At 61.2% G+C, this 19,937-nt stretch overlaps 1 protein-coding gene across 1 annotated transcript in view; it reads left to right on the forward strand.

Annotated features, from left to right (window-relative positions):
- Positions 1-19,937, forward strand: part of LOC311629317 (ATP-binding cassette sub-family A member 13-like) — a gene marked incomplete at its 5' end in the record, with an annotated part of 69,728 nt that overhangs the window by 27,936 nt on the left and 21,855 nt on the right. The window contains 10 exons of the mRNA XM_084897296.1: positions 789-858; positions 2,361-2,492; positions 3,270-3,407; positions 4,552-4,732; positions 6,230-6,448; positions 7,840-8,036; positions 9,393-9,550; positions 9,636-9,866; positions 12,942-13,059; positions 17,145-17,367. Coding sequence (XP_084753422.1) covers positions 789-858; positions 2,361-2,492; positions 3,270-3,407; positions 4,552-4,732; positions 6,230-6,448; positions 7,840-8,036; positions 9,393-9,550; positions 9,636-9,866; positions 12,942-13,059; positions 17,145-17,367 — 1,667 coding nt within the window. The remainder of the gene's footprint in view (positions 1-788; positions 859-2,360; positions 2,493-3,269; positions 3,408-4,551; positions 4,733-6,229; positions 6,449-7,839; positions 8,037-9,392; positions 9,551-9,635; positions 9,867-12,941; positions 13,060-17,144; positions 17,368-19,937) is intronic.

Below are 19,937 nucleotides of genomic sequence, written 5' to 3' on the forward strand. Positions count from 1 at the left end.
TCTCCTTGTGCTGAGCCGAGGGAGAATGTGCTGTGTGAGCCACACCGCCTCCTCCAGCATCAGCGGACCCTCTGTGCCCATCCCTGCTGGCCACGCACCCAGCACAGCCAGCGTGCAGGCGGACAGGCACTCCTCTTGGGCGGGCATCGTGCCCATCGCCTGGTGCCCGCAGTGTGACCGCTTGCCTCTCCCTGTAAAACCCATGACCTCGGTTTGGGCTGCTGTCAGTCAGGTTTTCAAGGGAATGAAAGCCGCCCGGCCATGCGGGCCCGTATGCTCTACACGTGGAAAGGCGTGGATCTCAGGCACTGTGCTCGTTTCACTCCCACCTCAGGGCAGGGCTCCGTGCACACACAGTGTGGTTTCCTTTTTGCAAGTTCAGGTCCGTTATGTTTTTAGTAACACAGGCGCCTTCCCAGCCGCCTTTCCTGGCGTGGGCGCTCCCCTGCGAAGCGGTTCCCTTGGCGCTCCATTGTCCTGGCCAGGACACGGGTGCCATCCTCAGCCTGCGCTGGGCGGGGCCCGGCTCAACACAGAACATAGGAAATGCCCTTCCCCGGCCGTGCGCCCGCATGTGCCCCCAGCGTGGGATCCCTCTGCAGGCGCTGCAGGAAAGAGAAATAATACCTTTTACGTTAAAAACGAGCTTGTCCCACGCGTTTCCGGGCTGACAGTGGGCTGAGAGTCCAGGCGCGGACGCTGGCTTCCCGGGTCCGAGAGGAACCGCGTGGCGCTGTGGCATCCTGTCCCGCACGCACCAGCGGCCGTCTCTCCCCCTCGCTCCGCAGTGCCTCCTCTCCACGACCGCCTTCGGACAAGGAGTGTTCTTCGTCACGTTCCTGGAAGGGCAGGAGGCAGGTGAGACTGGGCGGCTCGGGCGGCTCCGTGGTTGGGGGTTAGGGGTTTGCATGTCCTGTTGTGGGCGGACAGCAGGAAGTCCCCGCCACAGAGCCGGGCCTGGGAACGAGAAGCTGGTGCTCACGTGGCCGTGCAGCACCCCGCGCGCCCAGCTGCCTGGCGTCAGGAGCCTCAGGAATAGCCGCAGCGCCTGGTCCAGCCGCTGCCCGGCTCTCCTCATGGCACCCCAACACCCCATTCCCTTAGCAACCTTCCGAGTTCTTCAAGGAATGGGGTGTGCACACACCATCTCAGGGTCCTGTGGAGCTGGTACCTGCCTCCCTGGGTCCCTGCCCACTTCCCCAGTTTCTCTTCCCACTTCTCTCGTCACATGTCAGCCTCCATGGGGTCTGCCCGCTCTCATCTCTGCGTCCAGAAAGGGACTTAGCCAGGGCCGAGAGGGTACAGTTATCCGCTTCACTCCCAGGACGGTATCCCTTTAATTCGGCCTAAAATAACATTTAAAAAATGGATTGGCAGCCTTTCTCAATTACCTTGAAATATTGACAACTGACATCCTAAGCCGGGACAGACATACATTTCTTACATGTTTATGTGGTTTTTATGAACATTTACACTTAAAATATATGCAATAAATGGACTCACCTCCAGCTACTGTTTATTAGCCCTTTCGCTGGGCGCTGGTCTTGGAGTTCGCAGACATTTCAGCAAAACACTCAATTTATGGAGGCTGTGCCGAGACAGCAGAGCGAGCCAGGCCTCCTGAGCGCCTGCAGAGGCGAGGAGAGTCACTGTGAGTCCTTGGAGTGTTTCGGATTGAACTCGAGCAAGTGTTAGAGTGTATTTTTAAAAAATAAATATATTTTATTGATTTTTTACAGAGAAGAAGGGAGAGGGATAGAGAGCTAGAAACATCGATGAGAAAGAAACATCGACCAGCTGCCTGCTGCACACCCTCTACTGGGGATGTGCCTGCAACCAAGGCACATGCCCTTCACCGGAATCAAACCTGGGACCCTTCAGTCCGCAGACTGATGCTCCGTCCACTGAGCCAAACCAGTTTTGGCGTCAGCGTGTGTTTTATATGAGAGTTCCAGGCTGGTCCCTGAGGGAACTGAGGAAGAGGCTATCTTACTTAGCGGATGCTTTAACCCAGCAGCAAATTGCAAATACATTGTAAGAAAGAAAGAGTGGTCCTAGCCCACCCCAGGCCTTCTACGTCCTGTTTATACGTTTCCTAAGAGCACAGACCATGATATAATGTAGGCTGGATGGGCAGGAGCCTTCTTTACCTTTTTGTGTGGCACGCCTGTTTTCTCCAGTAAGGGAGGTAAGCACCTTCCAAACACCTTAAATGCTGGACATTAAATATTAATGTTGCTGTGCCCGTGTCATCGAACCCAGCGCCTCCTTCGGCTTCAGCTGCTGCCAGCTGCGCCAGAGCCTCCAGGACTAGCACCCCATCTCCCCGGGTTGACTCTGCCCTCTCTCCCTCCCTCCAGGGGTCCAGTGGGGCAACCTGTACCAGCCTTCGGAGCAGGCAGGCCTGGCGCTCGGCTGGGTCTGCGTGATGATTCTGGTCGACTCGGGCCTTTACTTTCTCTGTGGTTGGTACCTGAGCAACTTGGTTCCTGGTAAGACTCCTACCCTTTGTAATGAAGCGCGGGCCGTCTTGTTCCAGTAGCCTCTGTGTTGTAGAAGCTGCTGTTTAAAGTTTCCCACTGAAGCAGACGGCTCCTTGTTCTGTTGACTGACTGCTATTTGGCTTCTGTGAACAAGCTTGCTCGAATCTCTAACGGAAGGGTCTGGTTCCTCCCACACCAGGCACCTCTGGCTATATCTGAGTTGTGCTGTGCTCAAGGCCATAAGCTCCCTGCAAGGTAGTTAGTTACTAGGCACACTGCCCCCTCTTCCCCCCATCCCAGCTCACAGGGCTTCTTTCATTTTTAAAAAAAGCTTACAAAAGGTCTGGAAGTCTCATTCCATATTTGGAAGACAAAGAGACCTAGAAAATAAAAGTGTAAAAGCTTCCTCATGTTTCGGAGCCAGAATTCCTTTGGTGAAGGAAGACTTTGGCATGTTTCACATGTTTTGGAGCCGTTTGGCGCTCCCATTCGTTTACATTAATAGACCAGTGAGGGGTATCTTTAAAGTCCACATCGGTTAGAGCGGGGATGGTCTAATTAGCAAGTCACCCTTGATATCCAACTTATTTCTGATGTCTCTCTCCTGACTCCGAAAGGCTCTCTCAGCTGCCCTCTTCCCACCTGCATTGCTACCTGCTCAGGAGGCCGCGGGGGCAGGGACGGAGGCCCGGGCGTGGCCTGTGCGGGGGAGGAGGGACTAGTGCTTTGTGTTCACGAGGTAGGACATCCTGTTACAGCTGCACGTCCGACGGTGGCTCGTTTCAGGCGCCGTGGGTGTTCGGAAGCCGTGGTACTTCCCCTTCACGGCCTCCTACTGGAGGGGCGCGCGAGGCCTGGCCACCCGGAGGCCCTGCGCCCGCGGCTCCAGGCCCTTCTCCCTCCGTGAGGACGCCGGGCACACAGGTCTGTACGGAGCACGTGGGGCACACAGACACAGGGTTCCCGGGCTCCCCTCCTCCCCTGCTGGCGCTCCCCTGGAGACCGGTCCCGTCCCTGCTCCCAGGAGCTGCTGAGGACAGCAGGAGGGTGCCCCCGCCCCAAGTTCTGCCTCCCTGGCCCGTCGGAGGACGGCAGGGGTCCGAGTGCACAGGCTCTCTGGACGGTTCACTCCCAGCCCGTCTGCAAAGCAATGGCTTCCCTGGTTACCCATGAAAACAGGAGCTTCTCAGATCTGGCCCTCTCCCTCCTCCCCAGAGTAATGCTTGAGGGCTTTTTTTTTTTTTTTTTTTTTTTTAAATATATATTTTATTGATGTTTTACAGAGAGGAAGAGAGAGGGATAGAGAGTTAGAAATATCGACGAGAGAGAATCATCAATCAGCTGCCTCTTGCACACCCCCTACTGGGGATGTGCCCGCAACCAAAATACATGCCTTTCACTGGAATCAAACCTGGGATCTTTTAGTCCTCAGGCCGAAGCTCTATCCACTGAGCCAAACTGGTTTCGGCTTGAGGACTTTTTGGTGTGTAATCTGCTTGCTGTTGTCCTCTGCATATGCACATGCACATGTGTGTCTGTGTGCATACACATGAGCGTGCATGCTTGTATTAGTGTGTGTATGCATGTATATACATGTGTCTTTATTTTTAATTTTTTTAAAATTAAAGGGGATTAAAATTATTTTTTTTTACAGAGAGAAAGGGAGAGGGATAGAGAGCTAGAAACATCAATGAGAGAGAAACGATCAGTTGCCTCCTACACCCCTCCCCCTCACTGGGGATGTGCCCACAACCAAGGTACATGTCTTTGACTGCCGTTGAACCCGGGACCATTCATTCCTTAGGCTGGCGCTCTATCCACTGAGCCACGGGTTTTGGACATGTGTGTTTATTTTTGTTTCATTACAGAATGGATACCATGAGGGTACAAACCTTTGTAATCAGAAGTTTCGCTTAATTTTTGCCATTATGTAGCTTGCCTCTCGATTTTGGGGAAGGAAGACTTTTGCATGTTTCACATGTTTCGGTATCAGAGTTCATGCCTGAGGCCACCGCTAGGTCACTGCACTGTGGGGTGCCACCCTCTCGGTGTGTTTGCGTCTCCACAGGGTCATTGCCTCAGCATGGGAGCGGGGAGCAGGAAGGAGGCCCCCCTGGTGTCACCCTGGTGTCCGTGACCAAGGAGTACCAGCCCCACCGGGCGGCCCTGCGGGACCTGAGCCTCTCCTTCCACAGAGGCCAGATCACCGCCCTGCTGGGGGCCAACGGCGCCGGGAAGACCACCATCGTGTGCGTCCCCTTCCGCCTCGCAAAACTTGGGGCTCCCCCTCCTGAATGCCATCCACCCAGCAGCGAGCTCCGTTCCCTTCTCACGGAGGAAGCACTGCCCTCTGCCCACTGCCTTCTGCCTCTGCCCCCTGCCCCTGCCCTCTGCTCTCTGCCTTCTGCCTCTGCCCCCTGCCCCTGCCCTCTGCCTCTGCCCCCTGCCCTCTGTCCTCTGCTCTCTGCCTCTGCCTTCTGCCCCCTGCCCCTGCCCTCTGCCCCTGCCCCTGCCCTCTGCCCCTGCCCTCTGCCTCTGCCCCCTGCCCTCTGCCTCTGCCCTCTGCCCCTGCCCTCTGCCTAGCTGCTGTGCCTCCCCAGTCCCCAGCCACCCTGAGGCCTGGGGCAGGCACTAGGAGAGGGTAACGGGTTCTAAAATCTTTAATTCTTCCTGGTTTCCCTACAATGAACTCACCTGCTTTTACTTGGATCTTGGAAAGTTCTAGGGCCCTTTTCATTGTTCTCCTCAGTTAACTGTGTTTGCTTTTCTGTGGGAAGGGGACATTCGGAGCTAGTTTGTAGTTCTCTGAACACCTGAATAGTTTTTCATGTCCTGATTTTGTGTGGTTGGCTTTTTTTTTTTTTTTTTTTTTTTTTTGATTGGATGTTTAGTTTAGAATCCAAAGGCTATGCATTTGGCTAATAATCAAGCCTTACTGTCCCAGAGAAATAAGAAGCTCAGATGTTCGAGCCACAAAACAGCTGAGCGGCCTGTGGGACGGAGGCCCTTTAGGCTGAGCCTCTGGTGATGGTGGGCGGCCTGGGGAGCAGCCGTGTCTCTGCCCTTCAGCCGCTGACGGTGCTTCTGACACAGCTGACGGGCAAGGAATGCACACGAGGCTTCAGAACCTCAGGGGAGCGTGCTAGAAGGGGAACATGGGTTTCCTCTCTCCGTGGGCCTGGCTGGAGCCGGCCTCTGGGTTCCCTCCAGCAGCTCTCAGAGGACAGGCTCCGGGGCCCGCCCGTCAGCAGACTGATCGTCACTGTTTGTTTTTAAAAAATATATATTTAATTGACTTTTTACAGAGAGGAAGAGAGAGGGATAGAGAGTTAGAGACATTGATGAGAGAGAGATATTGATAAGCTGCCTCTTGGGCACCCCTTACAGGGGATGTGCCCGCAACCAAGGTACATGCCCTTGACCGGAATCAAACCCAGGACCCTTCAGTCTGCAGGCCGACGCTCCATCCACTGAGCCACACCGGTTTTGGCTGATCGTCACTGTTTAAAGCAAAACCCCCGAGGCATGCAGCAATGGGAACACCCACCCAGTGCTTCTCCCGGAAGTCTGAAAGAGCCAGCAAACAGCTGGTCACGAGGGCTTTGGAGTGCAGTGCCCCCCGCCCTGCCCCCTGGTCCCCATGCCCCTCCCCCAGGGCCCCCTGTGCCCCTCCCCCCGGCCCCCGTGCTCACAGACCCACCCGCACCCGTGGCCAGGACTGACCTGCGGGCACGTCTTGTCTGCAGGTCTCTGGTGACAGGGCTGCAGGTGCCCACCTCTGGGACCGTCCTCGTCGACGGCAGGAATGTGCACACGGACTTGGCCGCGGTCAGGAAGGAGCTGGGGGTGTGTCCTCAGCGCGACGTCCTGTGGGACCGGCTCACCGCCCGGGAGCACCTGCTGCTCTTTGCAGCCATCAGGTCGCCGCAGCGGAGCTGGGCGGAGCGGCGGCAGCAGGTGGACCAGTGAGTGGGGCCCCGGGGGGGGGCACTCTGTGGGTCAGTGACGCCTCAGACACATTAGTGCCTTCACGAGAGGAGATGAGCCAGCAGCTCTGACCTGGTGTTGGCACGGCCGCCAGCGCTGGGCCCAGGGGGGCGCCTCGGGAGGACATCACTTGACTGGCCCTCGAGGGGGACGGAGGACACAGGCGCCGAGGGCGGGCTGTCAGTGTGAGCTGGGGACGCGGACCTGGGTGCAGGCAGGGCCTGGAGGTGAGGGCAGGACGAGGGCCCCGGGGTGAGGACAGGAGCTGGAGCTTCGTCGGCACGGTGACCTGGCAGTGCAGGTCCCTGAGGTCAGGACATCACCTGTGGCCAGAGCGAAGGGCGGAGCCCAGGACAGGCCCCTGGAGGAGAGGAGAGAAGAGGAGTGGGGGCCTCAGCCAGGCCTGGGTCAGGGGTGTTGTCGGCAGCGAGCTCGGCGCCTGGAGCTGCGGACGCGCTGGGCCCCGCGGAGGCTGCTTGGTTGGATGGGGTGGGTGTAGGGCGTGTGTGTGCAGTGGACAGCGGGAGGTAAGGACCGGGCCCTGCCCCGCCGCTCGGAGAGGCGGGAGAGGTGAGGGGACACCAGCGGGGAGGAGGAGACGCCCATTGAGAAGGAGGGCAGGTGCATGGAGCTGAGGTCATTCAGTGAAGACGTGGAATGACTCTGGACGGAGAGTGCCGGGCCATCGGTGACCGCAGGGCGTGTGGAGGAAGGTCACATGGTCAGTAACGGAGCGGAGGAAGGGGTTCTGCTGCAAAGGAGCAGAGAAACAGGACAGAGAGCGCTGGGAGAGGGAGGGAAAGGAGGCATCGCCAGGACAGGGAGGCAGAGGAGGGCGACGTGGAGCCCCGTGGGGCGGGGGCCGGTGAGGCGGCCGGACGTGGGCCGGACGTGTGGCCTGAACCCACAGGAGGGGCTGGAGCGGGGAACAGTGTGTGGGGCTGAGGGACTGCGGGGCGGTCAGCGGGGAGAAGGGTGTCGGGAGGGACAGGAGCCTCTGCAGGGGGGCCAGGCTGTGAGCCTGGGTGAGGGGAAGGGGCAGAAATGGAGGTTTGCTTACAGAGCACCTCTGACTTCCTGTGACTAATTCTCTTTTCTCAGCCGCGGGGCCTCTGGTTAAGTGATCAAGGGGGACCTTGTAGCTTCACTCCCTGCTGTGTGGGTCACCCTGTGTGGGGATCACTCTGTGTGGGTCACTCTGTGTGGGTCACCCTGTGTGGGGTCACCTGTGTGAGGTCACCTGTGTGGGGTCACCTTGCCGGGCTCCTGGTGGGGGTGCGGGTGGTCAGTCCTCCTCGCCCTCAGCCTGCGCAGGGCTCCCCTGGCCGGGGGCCGCAGCGGCTCCTGAGGCGGGCCGTTCTCACGTCAGGGCCCTCCGGGACGTGGGGCTGACACCGCACCAGCACAAGCAGGCCCGCGCCCTGTCCGGAGGCCTGCGGAGGAGGCTGTCCATCGGCGCTGCCTTCCTGGGCACCCCGCGGACCGTGGTGCTGGACGAGCCCACCAGCGGGGTGGACCCCTGCTCCCGGCGCAGCATCTGGGACATCCTGCTCCGGTACCGAGAAGGTGGGCTCCATGCTCCTGCTCTTCCTGGGCCCGGGCCCTGCACCGCGAGGCAGCACCACCAGAGCCAGAGTCCACCCTGCCCAGCGTCCACCCTGCCCAGCATCCACCCTGCCCCGAGTCCACCCTGCCCAGCCTCCACCCTGCCCACAGTCCACCCTGCCCAGCATCCACCCTGCCCACAGTCCACCCTGCCCAGCGTCCACCCTGCCCACAGTTCGCCCTGCCCAGCATCCACCCTGCCCTGAGTCCACCCTGCCCACAGTCACCCTGCCCAGTGTCCACCCTGCCCTGAGTTCGCCCTGCCCACAGTCACCCTGCCCAGTGTCCACCCTGCCCTGAGTCCACCCTGCCCCGAGTCCACCCTGCCCAGCGTCCACCCTGCCCTGAGCCTACTCTGCCCAGCATCTACCCTGCCCAGAGGCCTCCTGCCCCGAGTCCACCCTGCCCAGCGTCCACCCTGCCCAGCGTCCACCCTGCCCAGCATCCACCCTGCCCCGAGTCCACCCTGCCCAGCGTCCACCCTGCCCTGAGTCCACCCTGCCCCGAGCCTACTCTGCCAAGCATCCACCCTGCCCAGAGGCCTCCTGCCCCGAGTCCACCCTGCCCAGCGTCCACCCTGCCCAGCGTCCACCCTGCCCAGCGTCCACCCTGCCCAGCATCCACCCTGCCCCGAGTCCAGCCTCCACCCTGCCCACAGTCCACCCTGCCCAGAGTCCCCCTGCCCGATGCCAGTGCAGGCACCACCAGAGTCCACCCTGCCCGAGGCCAGCGCAGGGACTATGCAGAGGGCGGTTGGCAGTTGCCCTTCTGCAGGGTTGGTGCTCCCTGGCCTCCTCTCCGGTGCTCACCGGCTGCCCCGCCTGCCTCCCAGAGCACCGCCCGCCACTCCGGCTTCCGGTGTCAGTGCTCCCGTCCTCTCACAGGCGTGGTCCCAGGTCTACAGGCCACGCTCCTTTCTCCACATGGCGCCGTCCATTCTCACCCAGCAGCCGCTCCGGGGGAGCCTTCCAGTCCGCCAGGCTGTAGCCTGAGGATGTAGTCAGGAGACAGGGACGCCTGGCGCTCTCTCCTTTCTATAAAACATCTCCTCTGCTCGCAGCAGTGTGCCAGGCCTAGAGACGGGAGGGACACAGGCCCTGTGCCAGGGTTTCTCCCGCGGGGCCCGTCTGAGCGCCCGTGGTCTGAGGGGGACCTTAGGAGCTGGTCACCACCCTGAGGCCTGCAGAGGAGAGGGTCAGGGCCGCGCCGGTCCCTTCTCCAGGCTGCTTCTCTCTGGTTAAACGCGTGGGCATCCTGGCACTGCCGCTCCCACTGCCTGTGCCAGGCCGGCTCTGATGCCGCCTTTCCGGGGCGCAGGTCGGACGATCATCCTCACCACCCACCACCTGGACGAGGCGGAGGCGCTGAGTGACCGCGTGGCCGTGCTGCAGGGGGGCCGGCTGCGCTGCTGCGGCGCCCCCCTGGGCCTGACCGAGGCCTACGGCCGGGGCCTCCGCCTGACACTCACCCAGCAGGTGACGGGCTGCCCGGGCCAAACGCTGACTCAGCGGGTGCGCTGGGACGCCGGCACTCATGCCGCTGCTCCGGCTTCGTTGGCAGCCCTCCCCCCCGGAGCGGGACGGCCCGCCGGACGCGGCTCCCACCACGGCCCTGATACAGACCCACGTCCCAGGAGCGTCCCTCAGGGCCCGCAGCGGGCACACGCTGACCTACGCCCTCCCCGAGGACGCTGACCGCGCCGCCTTCCCGGGGCTCTTCCGGGCGCTGGAGCAGGACCGGCGCCGCCTGCGCCTGGCGGGCTGCGGGCTCGCAGACACCACCCTGGAGGAGGTACGGGCGCGTTTGTCCCTGTCCTGTCAGCGACCAGGCGGGCCGCTGAGGGGGGCCGGGCTTCTGTGTTCGTGTTTATCCCCGCTTCTGACATGCCAGCAGGGCGTAGGCCAGCTCGGAACTCCACACACCGCCGGCAGGCGGCTTCTGCCCTCTAAGGGACGCGAGCACTCCTGCATCTGAGAGCGGGCGTCTGATCCAGAGCCAGCGATGTCCATGCTGTCAGGGCCGCCCGGCTGCTGGGCTTTCCTCAGGGAGGCGCCCTCCCGTTCACTGTGGACCTTGCTTTGCTCAGGAGCCCTGGGCGCCCGCGGCCCTTGCTGGGCAGAGACACCGAGCAGAAACCGAGGCCAGCAGCTGCACACTGCTGACCCCGCTGGCCCCCGGCCCCCAGCCCCGCCGGCCTCTGTGGGGGTCTGAGGTCAGGGCGCGTGTGGTCACACAGCTGGTGGGGTCCTCCCTCCCCCCCGCCCCCCCCCCCCAGGGGGCCAGACCCGACCCCAGGCAGCTGGTGTGGGGCTGAGGCTGACTCTGGAAATGGAAAGCTGAGGCTTTCCATTGCTAGAAGCTCCGGAGGCCGTCAGTGTTTAAAGCAGCGGTCGGAGCTGAGATTGGAGCAGGAGCGGGAGGCTTGCCCGCGGGCCCGCATTGCCCGGGAGCCGCGCAGACCGTGGGCGGGTGGTGGTGGCTCTTGCACTCTAAGCAGCGTCGGGAGCTTCCGGAACCACGAGCATTAAAGTCCCGCAGCTCTTAGGGTGCCAGAGCCCCGACCTCCACGCAGTGTTCGCGCACGTTAACAACAGCGGCAGCACTGAGCACAGGCTGCTCAGGGAGGCACGGGGCGGGCTTCTCAGCGTCCCCTGCCTGCCGCCCTCCCGGCAGGGCCTGGGCGTCTGCGGCCGGGCGTTCTGTCAGAGCCTGGGCGGGCGCTTCAGGGTGGGAGGTGTTCCGTCTCAGCCAAGCTTCTGAAAACCCTCTTGCTGCTGTGTTTCTGCTTACTACTCACTTTTGTTCTCCAAAATATTAAAAAAATGTTTAAGCATTTTTATTGATTTCAGAGAGGAAGGGAGAGGGAGAGGGAAATAGAAACATCAGTGATGATGAGAGTGAACCATTGACAGCTGCCTCTGTGCCCCACTGAGGATGGAGCCTACCACTGGGCCTGTGCCCTGATGGGAAATCGCACCCACACCGGCTGGGCCCCAAAATATTTCATGTATACTTTGCCCGTCCACGCTCCTTTTGGAAATGCTCCATCTCCTTCCTCTTTGCTGCTGCTGGTAAAATGCTTGGTTAGTTATGAAGCTGCACATGGCAAGACCCACGCCCCTCAGTCCTGACGAATGCTCGGGCCAGGGAGTCACACACAGTGGAGGGGGCACCGTGCACCCGCCGTCCACAGCGCAGTTCTTCCAGCAGCTCCTCCGCACACCTCCCCAGGCCCGCTCCTGCCCTGCCGCTCGTCACCGGGAAGCCGGGCTACAAGCCAGAACAGCCTCCTGGCTCCCTGGAGAGGCTCTGCTTCCCCCCCTCTGGCTGCTTTCCACCCGCTACGCTGGGCGCGTGCTTGGCCCTTCAGAGGCGCTAATAAGCACCATTGATCAGATTGTGCCTCCCCTTCCTCTCCCTCACACAGACGCTAAGAAAGAGTCTGTGTGAGGGACAGCCATAAGCAGAGGATCCAAAACTGCACTTAACCAGATACAGCACGATGTACGCTGGGCCCGTTTGGGAAAGATATCTTAAATGGGAGAAGATTAAGCACTCAGAGCGCTCTCCTTTGTGTGTGCAGTCTATAAAACAGCCGCCAGCCAATCCCTCCTTCACACTCGGCAAGTATTGACGTTCCCGTCTCTGCCTGCTATCGACCGCACGGCCTGCCGGCTGCTAATTGCAGTTCTGCCCAGGCCGCTGGGGGAGGGGCCTGCCAGTCACACCGACTGCGGCTGAACCGCAGGGCGTGCCTCGTAAACATGGCCCCCAAGGAGACCCCAGCCAGCGAGGTTACGTGTGAATCTGACACTGCTGTCACCAGTGTCATTACAGAGCGGACACTTCCCTCCTCCTCCCGCGAGGACCTGGTCTGCCGGGTGTGGCTGGCCGGGTGCCAGGGCTCCGTGGCTCAGGGTGGCGCTCGCACAGCACCCTGAAGCCACGCGGTCTGCTGACACAGTGCAGACAGTCCAGTTCCAGTGGTGGGCTTGTTAGTTCACCATTTTCGGAGCAGTTCTGGGTTCACAGCGATTGTGAGCGGAAGGTCCAGACATTGCCCATGCGCCCTGCCCCACAGCACAGCTTCCCGTGACCGGCACAGGCTGTGTCTTGTGTGATTCCGGGGTTTAGGGTCACAGGCTGGCCGCGGTGAGGTGGGCCGTCTGCTCGCCCACCCGCTCTGCTCCGCGGGCCCCTGTGTCAGGAAGGAGCTGGGCGCCAGAGGGGGAGCGTGAGCTCAGACGCCCCAGCACGCAGGGCTGGAGCTTGGGTCTGAGTGACAAAGATCAGATCCAGGGGCCCCAGGGCCTGGCATAGTGGTTTACGCTCTGCGAAAAATCGGTAAGAACAGAGAACTCCTGGGCAGGCCTTGCCTGTTGGGTTCACACCCCTCTGTCCCTCTGTCCGCCCCTTCTTGCTGATGGAGGTGGGACTTGCGCTCCCAGCACAAAGCAGGGACCTCAGGCCTTTCCCTTACAGGGACCGCCTCGGGGAGGTCCACACAGAAGCTGAGGCGGCAGGGCCCATGCCCGTCCGGCTCTGGGCCTCCGTGCTGCAGGCACTGCGGGTCGGGACTGGGGCATGGGGCGCGGTTCTGTGGCGTGGCTTTGTCTCCCGCGTCTGCTGGTCTGACCAGTCTGCCGGAGTGTAAGGGTCACGGTCAGGCCACCCCCTTAGCGGCCTGTGGGCTGCCTCTCAGCCTGCCCAGAGCTCAGTGGCCTTGGGTCGCCCAGTGAGAGTAATGAAGACGTGAGTCCGGAAGCTGGTGGATGTCTCCGTAGGACCAGGTGGGAATTAAGGCAGAAGGAAGCGGTGTGTGTGGAAGGATCACATGTCATGTGAGGCTCTCTTCATTCTCAAAAGGTGTTTCTGACGCTTCTGCACGATCCCAGCGATCCCAGCGAGCAGTTGGATGCGGCCCCAGGGACAGGGCTGGAGGCGCAGCGCCCGAGGCCTCCGGGGCCCACGTCCAGCTACCACTGTGAGTACAGAGTGCTGGGGCCTTCCGGAGGGCAGGGCCCCGTCCCCCACAGAGCCCTGGCTTTGAGGTTGGACAGAGAGAGACTGAGGCAGGGCCGGGGTGGCTGGACGGGAAGGAGAGGTTCGAGCAGGAAGCTCAGGGTTTCCCCTCTCCGGGCTGTGAGTTGGGAAGTTGAGGTGCCTCTGCTAGGGCCTCAGGCAGCACTGGTCTCTGGGTCTGGCTTATACAGTGCCTGTGGCCACCCACGCCGTCACAAGGGCCTGTGCACTGGCCGTGGAACCAGTAGACCTGTCCATTGCCCTCGGTGGACACACAGATGTTCCCACAACTCAGCTGCAGGGAATGTGCGTGCAGGCATCTGTGAGATCCTGAGGCAGACTCTCTCGGATAAATGCCCAGAAATGGGCCCCCTGGCTCCCCACAGCCCCAGGGAGGGTCTGTTCCCACATTGGCGAAAGCCAGCAGAGCTGGCGGCGGCGCTTTGCAGAAAGCAGTCTGCGCAGATGAAATGGATCGGCATGGACGTGGGCGGACAAATGCTGGGCAGGTCGGAAGCAGCAGCTCCTATTAGGGCTGCGGGGGGTCGGGGAGGTGAGAGGCGTGAGCCCTGGTGCAGCGCAGACCAGAGCTGCTAGAGCATGCCAGGTGGTGACAGGCGGCTCTGGTCCTGGGTTAGGGCCACAGGCATGTGGTCCTCCATCTGAGCCCCATCCCCTCCCCCACTCCCTCCTTCCTGAGGACAGGCGCCTGGGAGCGTCTGGGCAGCCCTGCCCTGCTCACCTCTCCCAGCCCCTCCCCACCTGCCAGCGGCACCCGTGCTGGGCTCCCGCGGCCACGTCTGTTCTGCTGACCCGTTGTCCTGGTCCGACTCCCTTCCAGGACCGAGAGCCGAGCCTGTGTCAGAGGATGTGATCTGGGCCCGCAGTGCCCACGGGCAGCGAGCACCGGCTTTGATCCCACACGGAGCCCGTTCCCGCCCCTCCCGAACTGGGCGCATTTATAAACGAGACATTTAATTACACCCATTTTAAGGTTCATTTCAGCTCCATAACTCTGCAACTCACTGAACACAGAATGATTTAGTTTCTGTTTCATAAAACCGGCTTCATTTTTGGAATAAGTACACAGTGCTTATTGATTACAAGATGCCCAAATACTCATTGTGGAAAACCCCAGAATATTTTGAAGAAAAAGTTTAAAGTAGCCATGTTCTTATCACATAAAAAATATAAACGTTGTAAGTCGGTTGGAGATGCATGAGCTGCTTTAACTTCTGAACGCAAGCCATCACGCAGCCACAGAGCTCAGGGGGAGAACACGCAGTCACAGAGCCCAGGGGGAGAACATGCAGTCACAGAGCCCAGGGGAGAACATGCAGTCACAGAGCTCAGGGGGAGGACACACAGCCACAGAGCCCAGGGGAGAACACGCAGTCACAGAGCCCAGGGGAGAACACGCAGTCACAGAGCTCAGGGGAGAACACGCAGTCACAGAGCTCAGGGGGAGGACACACAGCCACAGAGCCCAGGGGAGAACACGCAGTCACAGAGCTCAGGGGAGAACACGCAGTCACAGAGCTCAGGGGAGAACACGCAGTCACAGAGCTCAGGGGGAGAACACACAGCCACAGAGCCCAGGGGAGAACACGCAGTCACAGAGCTCAGGGGAGAACACGCAGTCACAGAGCTCAGGGGAGAACACGCAGTCACAGAGCTCAGGGGGAGAACACGCAGTCACAGAGCCCAGGGGAGAACACGCAGTCACAGAGCCCAGGGGAGAACACGCAGTCACAGAGCTCAGGGGAGAACACGCAGTCACAGAGCCCAGGGGAGAACACGCAGTCACAGAGCTCAGGGGAGAACACGCAGTCACAGAGCCCAGGGGAGAACACGCAGTCACAGAGCTCAGGGGAGAACACGCAGCCACAGAGCTCAGGGGAGAAGCTGTTTCGTGAGAGGCGGCATATTTCGTGGGGGTGCATGCATCCACATGTGTCTTCTGTGAGCGTGTCTGTCCTGCGCTGCTCTGTCACACACGTGGTTCATCTGACACTTTCCTACGCACACAGTTCACGTTTCCACCCTCTCATTTCCGGGCCGTGTTTCCCCTACCACCGCTTTACAGTTAGATGTTCCTCCTCGGAACGCGCATTGTTCATTCATGGCCCGCCGCAGGCATGCCCCGTTGGCGTGCGGGGCCTCCTGAGGGCGGGCTCAGCTCACTGCGCTGGTGCTCACTGGTTCAGTCCACCCCGGGGCAGACAGGGAAGCCTTTTCCAGCTCCTCGCTACTGCTTCCTGTGAGATGCCACAGCCCTTGTTTGATATTCTTGATGAATTCCAACGGACCCAGCTGGTCTCCTGCAGAGAGACTGCGCCTGCCGCAGCCCTGGGAGCCGCCCGGTCTCCCACTCTCCCCCGTCAGGGTGGCCACCCGTGGTCTCTACCGCATTGGTGAGCCGACACTAACCACTGCTCTACCTTATGTAGTCGGGTGTGGCCCTTTGTGGGGTGTCTGTAAGCTGCATGTCCATGCGTGCTTCCGGCATTAATGTTTGAACATTGAAGCCACCAACGCCCTTCCTCCCCAAAATTCTTTGTTTGTTCCCCTGAGCGACGGACGGTCAGGGCCCATGTGGATGCAGTCATGGCTGTGACCGAGTCCTCGGGCATAATTGTCCTCGTAGGTCAGACGACCACTCCCAGCATTGGGTTCAGCATTTCAGTTCTGTCTGTCACATTAGTCATGGGGATGCTGTTATGAGTTAGCCACGAATATTTGATTGGTGGTTGATTCAGGGCCATGGACTATCTTGGCCTTTTACTCTCCCATTTACTTTCCAATTAGCATGGTGGGGGAGGGGAAATTCGTTTTTCTTAATGTTAGCGAAGCCTTTCCCCCGACGAACTGAGCCAGTGTGGTGAGCACGGCCGTGACCGAGGCCGATGCCTCTCTGTTCTGGAGGTCAGTGGTGACAGTCCTCGTCCCCAGCCTTCACAGCTGAGGAAGGACATGCCGAGAGGGCAGGCCATTTCCCAGAAGTCACCCAGCACGTGTGGCTGAAACTCCCCAGCCGGTGGGTCTCTGGGCCAGGCGTGGGCACCTGGCCTCCCTCTGCCTCTGCCCTGCCCTCCACCACCAGGCACGTTTCTGAGCGGAATCCACACGCAGGTGGTCTGTCTCCTCTCCTTTCTGACAAGAACTCTCACGCCATGTGTCTGGAGCCCTTCCCTGCTGCACCCTCTGAGGGGGGGCAATGGGCCGTTGCCATTGATGTCTGAGGTGACCTGTCCTGTGGGCCTTTCCAGAGCGCTCACTCAGGGAGGGGTCGTCTCTGTTCAGAGCTGCCTGGGTTTACAGTGGACGGGAGGCCAGAGTCTGCGCCCCAGGTGAGGGGTCACAGCCAGGGCACTGGTGAGGGGTCACAGAGCCGGGCCCAGGTGAGGGGTCACAGAGCCGGGCCCAGGTGAGGGGTCACAGAGCCGGGCCCAGGTGAAGGGTCGCAGCCGGGGCCAGGTGAGGGGTCACAGAGCCGGGCCCAGTGAGGGGTCACAGCCAGAGCCCAGGTGAGGGGTCACAGAGCCGGGCCCAGTGAAGGGTCACAGCCGGGGCCAGGTGAGGGGTCACAGAGCCGGGGCCAGGTGAGGGGTCACAGCCAGGGCCCAGGTGAAGGGTCACAGAGCCAGGCCCAGGTGAGGGGTCACAGAGCCGGGCCCAGTGAGGGGTCACAGCCAGGGCCCAGTGAGGGGTCACAGCCGGGGCCAGGTGAGGGGTCACAGAGCCGGGCCCAGGTGAGGGGTCACAGAGCCGGGCCCAGGTGAGGGGTCACAGAGCCGGGCCCAGTGAGGGGTCACAGCCGGGGCCAGGTGAGGGGTCACAGAGCCGGGGCCAGGTGAGGGGTCACAGAGCCGGGGCCAGGTGAGGGGTCACAGAGCCAGGCCCAGGTGAGGGGTCACAGAGCCGGGCCCAGGTGAGGGGTCACAGAGCCGGGCCCAGTGAGGGGTCACAGAGCCGGGGCCAGGTGAGGGGTCACAGAGCCGGGCTGTGGGGCCCTAGGTGACTTGGGCCTGTGTTCTCGTCCCACAGACGGCGCCCCTGCCAGCGCCCTCACGCAGGTGGCCGCCCTGCTGACCCAGAGGCTGTGCCGCACACGCCGGGCCTGGCGGGGTGCGCTCTGTGACCTGCTGCTGCCCGTCCTCTTCGTGGCCTTGGCCATGAGCCTGTTCCTGGTGAGGCCTCTGGCCACCGACTACCCTGCCCTCCAGCTCACGCCCGGCCGCTTTGGCAAAGCCGAGACCTCCTTCTTCAGGTGAGAAGCCTGCGCCTTCAGTGTGAGGGTGGTGCGGCAGCCTGGCCCCAGGTTCCTGTCTCCAGGCACCGCAGCTCCCCAGGTGCCAAGCCCCGTGAGTGCCGCTGGCTGACCTGCCGGGCCCCGCCACACCGGCCCAGGCCGTGAGCGGGCACGGAGAGCCGGGCCTCTGGACGGAAGGTCTCTGGACGGAGCTCACACTCCTCCGCTCCTTCCTCCGCGCTCCCCGCTGGGGCGCAGGAGGGCGTCGGGCTCGGGGCCTCTTCCTCCATCAGGGGGGGACCGGAGGCCTCGGCCACGCGCCCCTGGGGCTTGGAGCCTCTGAGGTCTTCCTGGTCCCAGCCCGGCTCTGCAGCCGGCCTTCAGGTCGCAGTCCTGGAAGAGCCCAGGCCCCGAAGCTGCTCATCAGCACAGGCTCCTCGGAGGGGAGTGGGGCGGGGAGAGCACGCAGGCTACTCTCCTCCCAGCCCCCCTTCCCTCCCCCTGCCCTCCTGCTGTGAGCCCCACCTGCTGCAGGGCATGGGGAGGGCCAGGCAAGGGCACGGAGGCCCTCAGGGTGGTGTGCCGCCCCGCTCTGGCAGCAGGTTGCGGGGTCAGGATGGACGTGGCCCTCGGAAGTGCTGTCGTGTAGAGGGCAGGGTCCCCTCAGAGCTGCCGCAGGAGCCACAGGAGGCTCTGGTTTCCATCCCAGCCCGTTCCGGGCACCGCAGAGCCGTCCTGGGGGAGCGAGTTTTGGGTTTTGTGGCAGCAGGACAAGCAAAAGCCAGTGGTTTGTTTTTTCAAACAGTGACCCCTAGCCCAAAGCAACAAAACAGTAAAAAGTCAACCCTGGCTTTAAATCTTGAGCTCAGTCATTATTCCAAGGAAACTACCTATGGATCAATACTTTCTCCCCAGAAGAAGCCTTTTAAACTTCTGCGTTTTCCTTGGACTAATAGGTCAGAGGAGGGCGATGCGGAGCATTCTCACAGATGTCACAGCGACATTTCCTTTTTATGAGCAGCGTTTCGGGAAATTTGTCTCCACTGTGGACGGGCTTTCTCATTGGCCAGGAACTCGAGGGTGTTTGTGCAGGGGCCACACCGCCCACGTCCGGGACATAACGTGGCTGTAAGCGTCAGCATTTCCATCTCCCAGCATTCTGCCTGCGGCCGTGGGGAGTCATATTGGACCAGTCATAAACCATGCTGACTTAACAGTAAAAAACCCAGTTACTTTTATTGGCAAAAAATTCTCTGGTATTGCAGTTTGGGATAAGAAGGCTGTATCGAAACCAGGCAAGTTAAGCAAACAAAGGCGAGAGAACGTCACAGAGACAGAGAGACAGAGACAGAGACAGAGACAGAGACAGAGACAGAGGAGGCAGTTGGGGGGGGGAGGGGCGCTGGCGCTGTGACTCTGAAGGAAAAGGAGGGTTCAGGGGGGAGATGGCTTCTCATTGGCTGAATTGGGGGGCTTCCCATTGGCTGTGCTAGTTGCTGGGCAAGGAGAAGACCTTCCTCCCCGGCTGGGGTTGGACTACAAAGCAAGTCCCTTCCCTGGGCTGTGTCCTGAGGGCCGGGGGTGGTGCTGAGGGCCCCCTGCAGGCCCCCCACTCCACATAAAGGAGGTTTTCCTCACTCATGTCACAGCCGCCCGAGTAGTCACAGGTGGGGCTGAGCCGAGTCCCAGAAGGAGGTGCTTTGCTGTAACTGCCTCTGGGGTGGGCTGCGGCGGTGCCTACACGGTGACGGCTCTGGAGCAAGCTGTGCTCAGCAGAACACAAACGTGGTGAGGAGGCGTCCTCTTCTCCATTTCGTGTTCCCTGGGAAGCCAGAGGCCAGGGAAGGCCAGCTTCGGGAGGGACGAACCAGCAGAGGTGAAGAGCAGCCCGCCATTTCAGGGCAGCGGTGAGGTCACACCTGGTTCAGCAGCCGCTTTCTGAGAACATGCTGTGCTCCAGCCACTGCCTCCCTCAGGGACCACGGGCTCCCGTAAGGAGAGTGAGCAGCCAGGCCAGAAAGCCAGTGGAGATGCTGTCGGGGTCCCTGGGCGAGAAGGCTCATGGGAAGGAACTTAGTGCTTCTGGGGGCGGGGGGGCAGTGGTTTCCAACCAAGTAGCAGTACAGGGGGTGCCCCTCGGAGGAAGCTTCAGAAGGTGCTTCCGTCGGGAGGGCTGGGTGTGGCTCCCGGAGAGGGTGTTTGTCCCAAGATGTGCAGGTCTGAGAGTGCGGAGGGATTTCAATGCTATTGCCAGGCTCTTCCGTAGGCAGCCAGGAGCCCATGGTAAATTTTGAGCATAAAAATGTCAGATTGGTGTGTTAGAGGCTCAGCGAAGGGACTAGGAAATGCAGGAATCTCACGAAATCCCCCGACGTGGGGCTGCCCGCACAGACGTGGCCGCGGCTCCTCATTCGGGCTCTGACTGCTCTCGGGACGCGGGGGCAGGGCCCAGCACCTCGACGTCCCTGTGCTGAGTGCTGGGGACCATCCGGAAAGACGTGTGGGCGTGTCCGGTGGCCACTGCCATGGACAGGAGACGGAGCAGACGCGGCGGCGGAGGAGGACAGAGGCTCTGTTCCCGGAGGAGG

The sequence above is a fragment of the Pipistrellus hanaki genome (genome assembly GCF_964339955.1).
Source record: "Pipistrellus hanaki genome assembly, chromosome: 10".
Taxonomy (NCBI): Eukaryota; Metazoa; Chordata; class Mammalia; order Chiroptera; family Vespertilionidae; genus Pipistrellus; species Pipistrellus hanaki.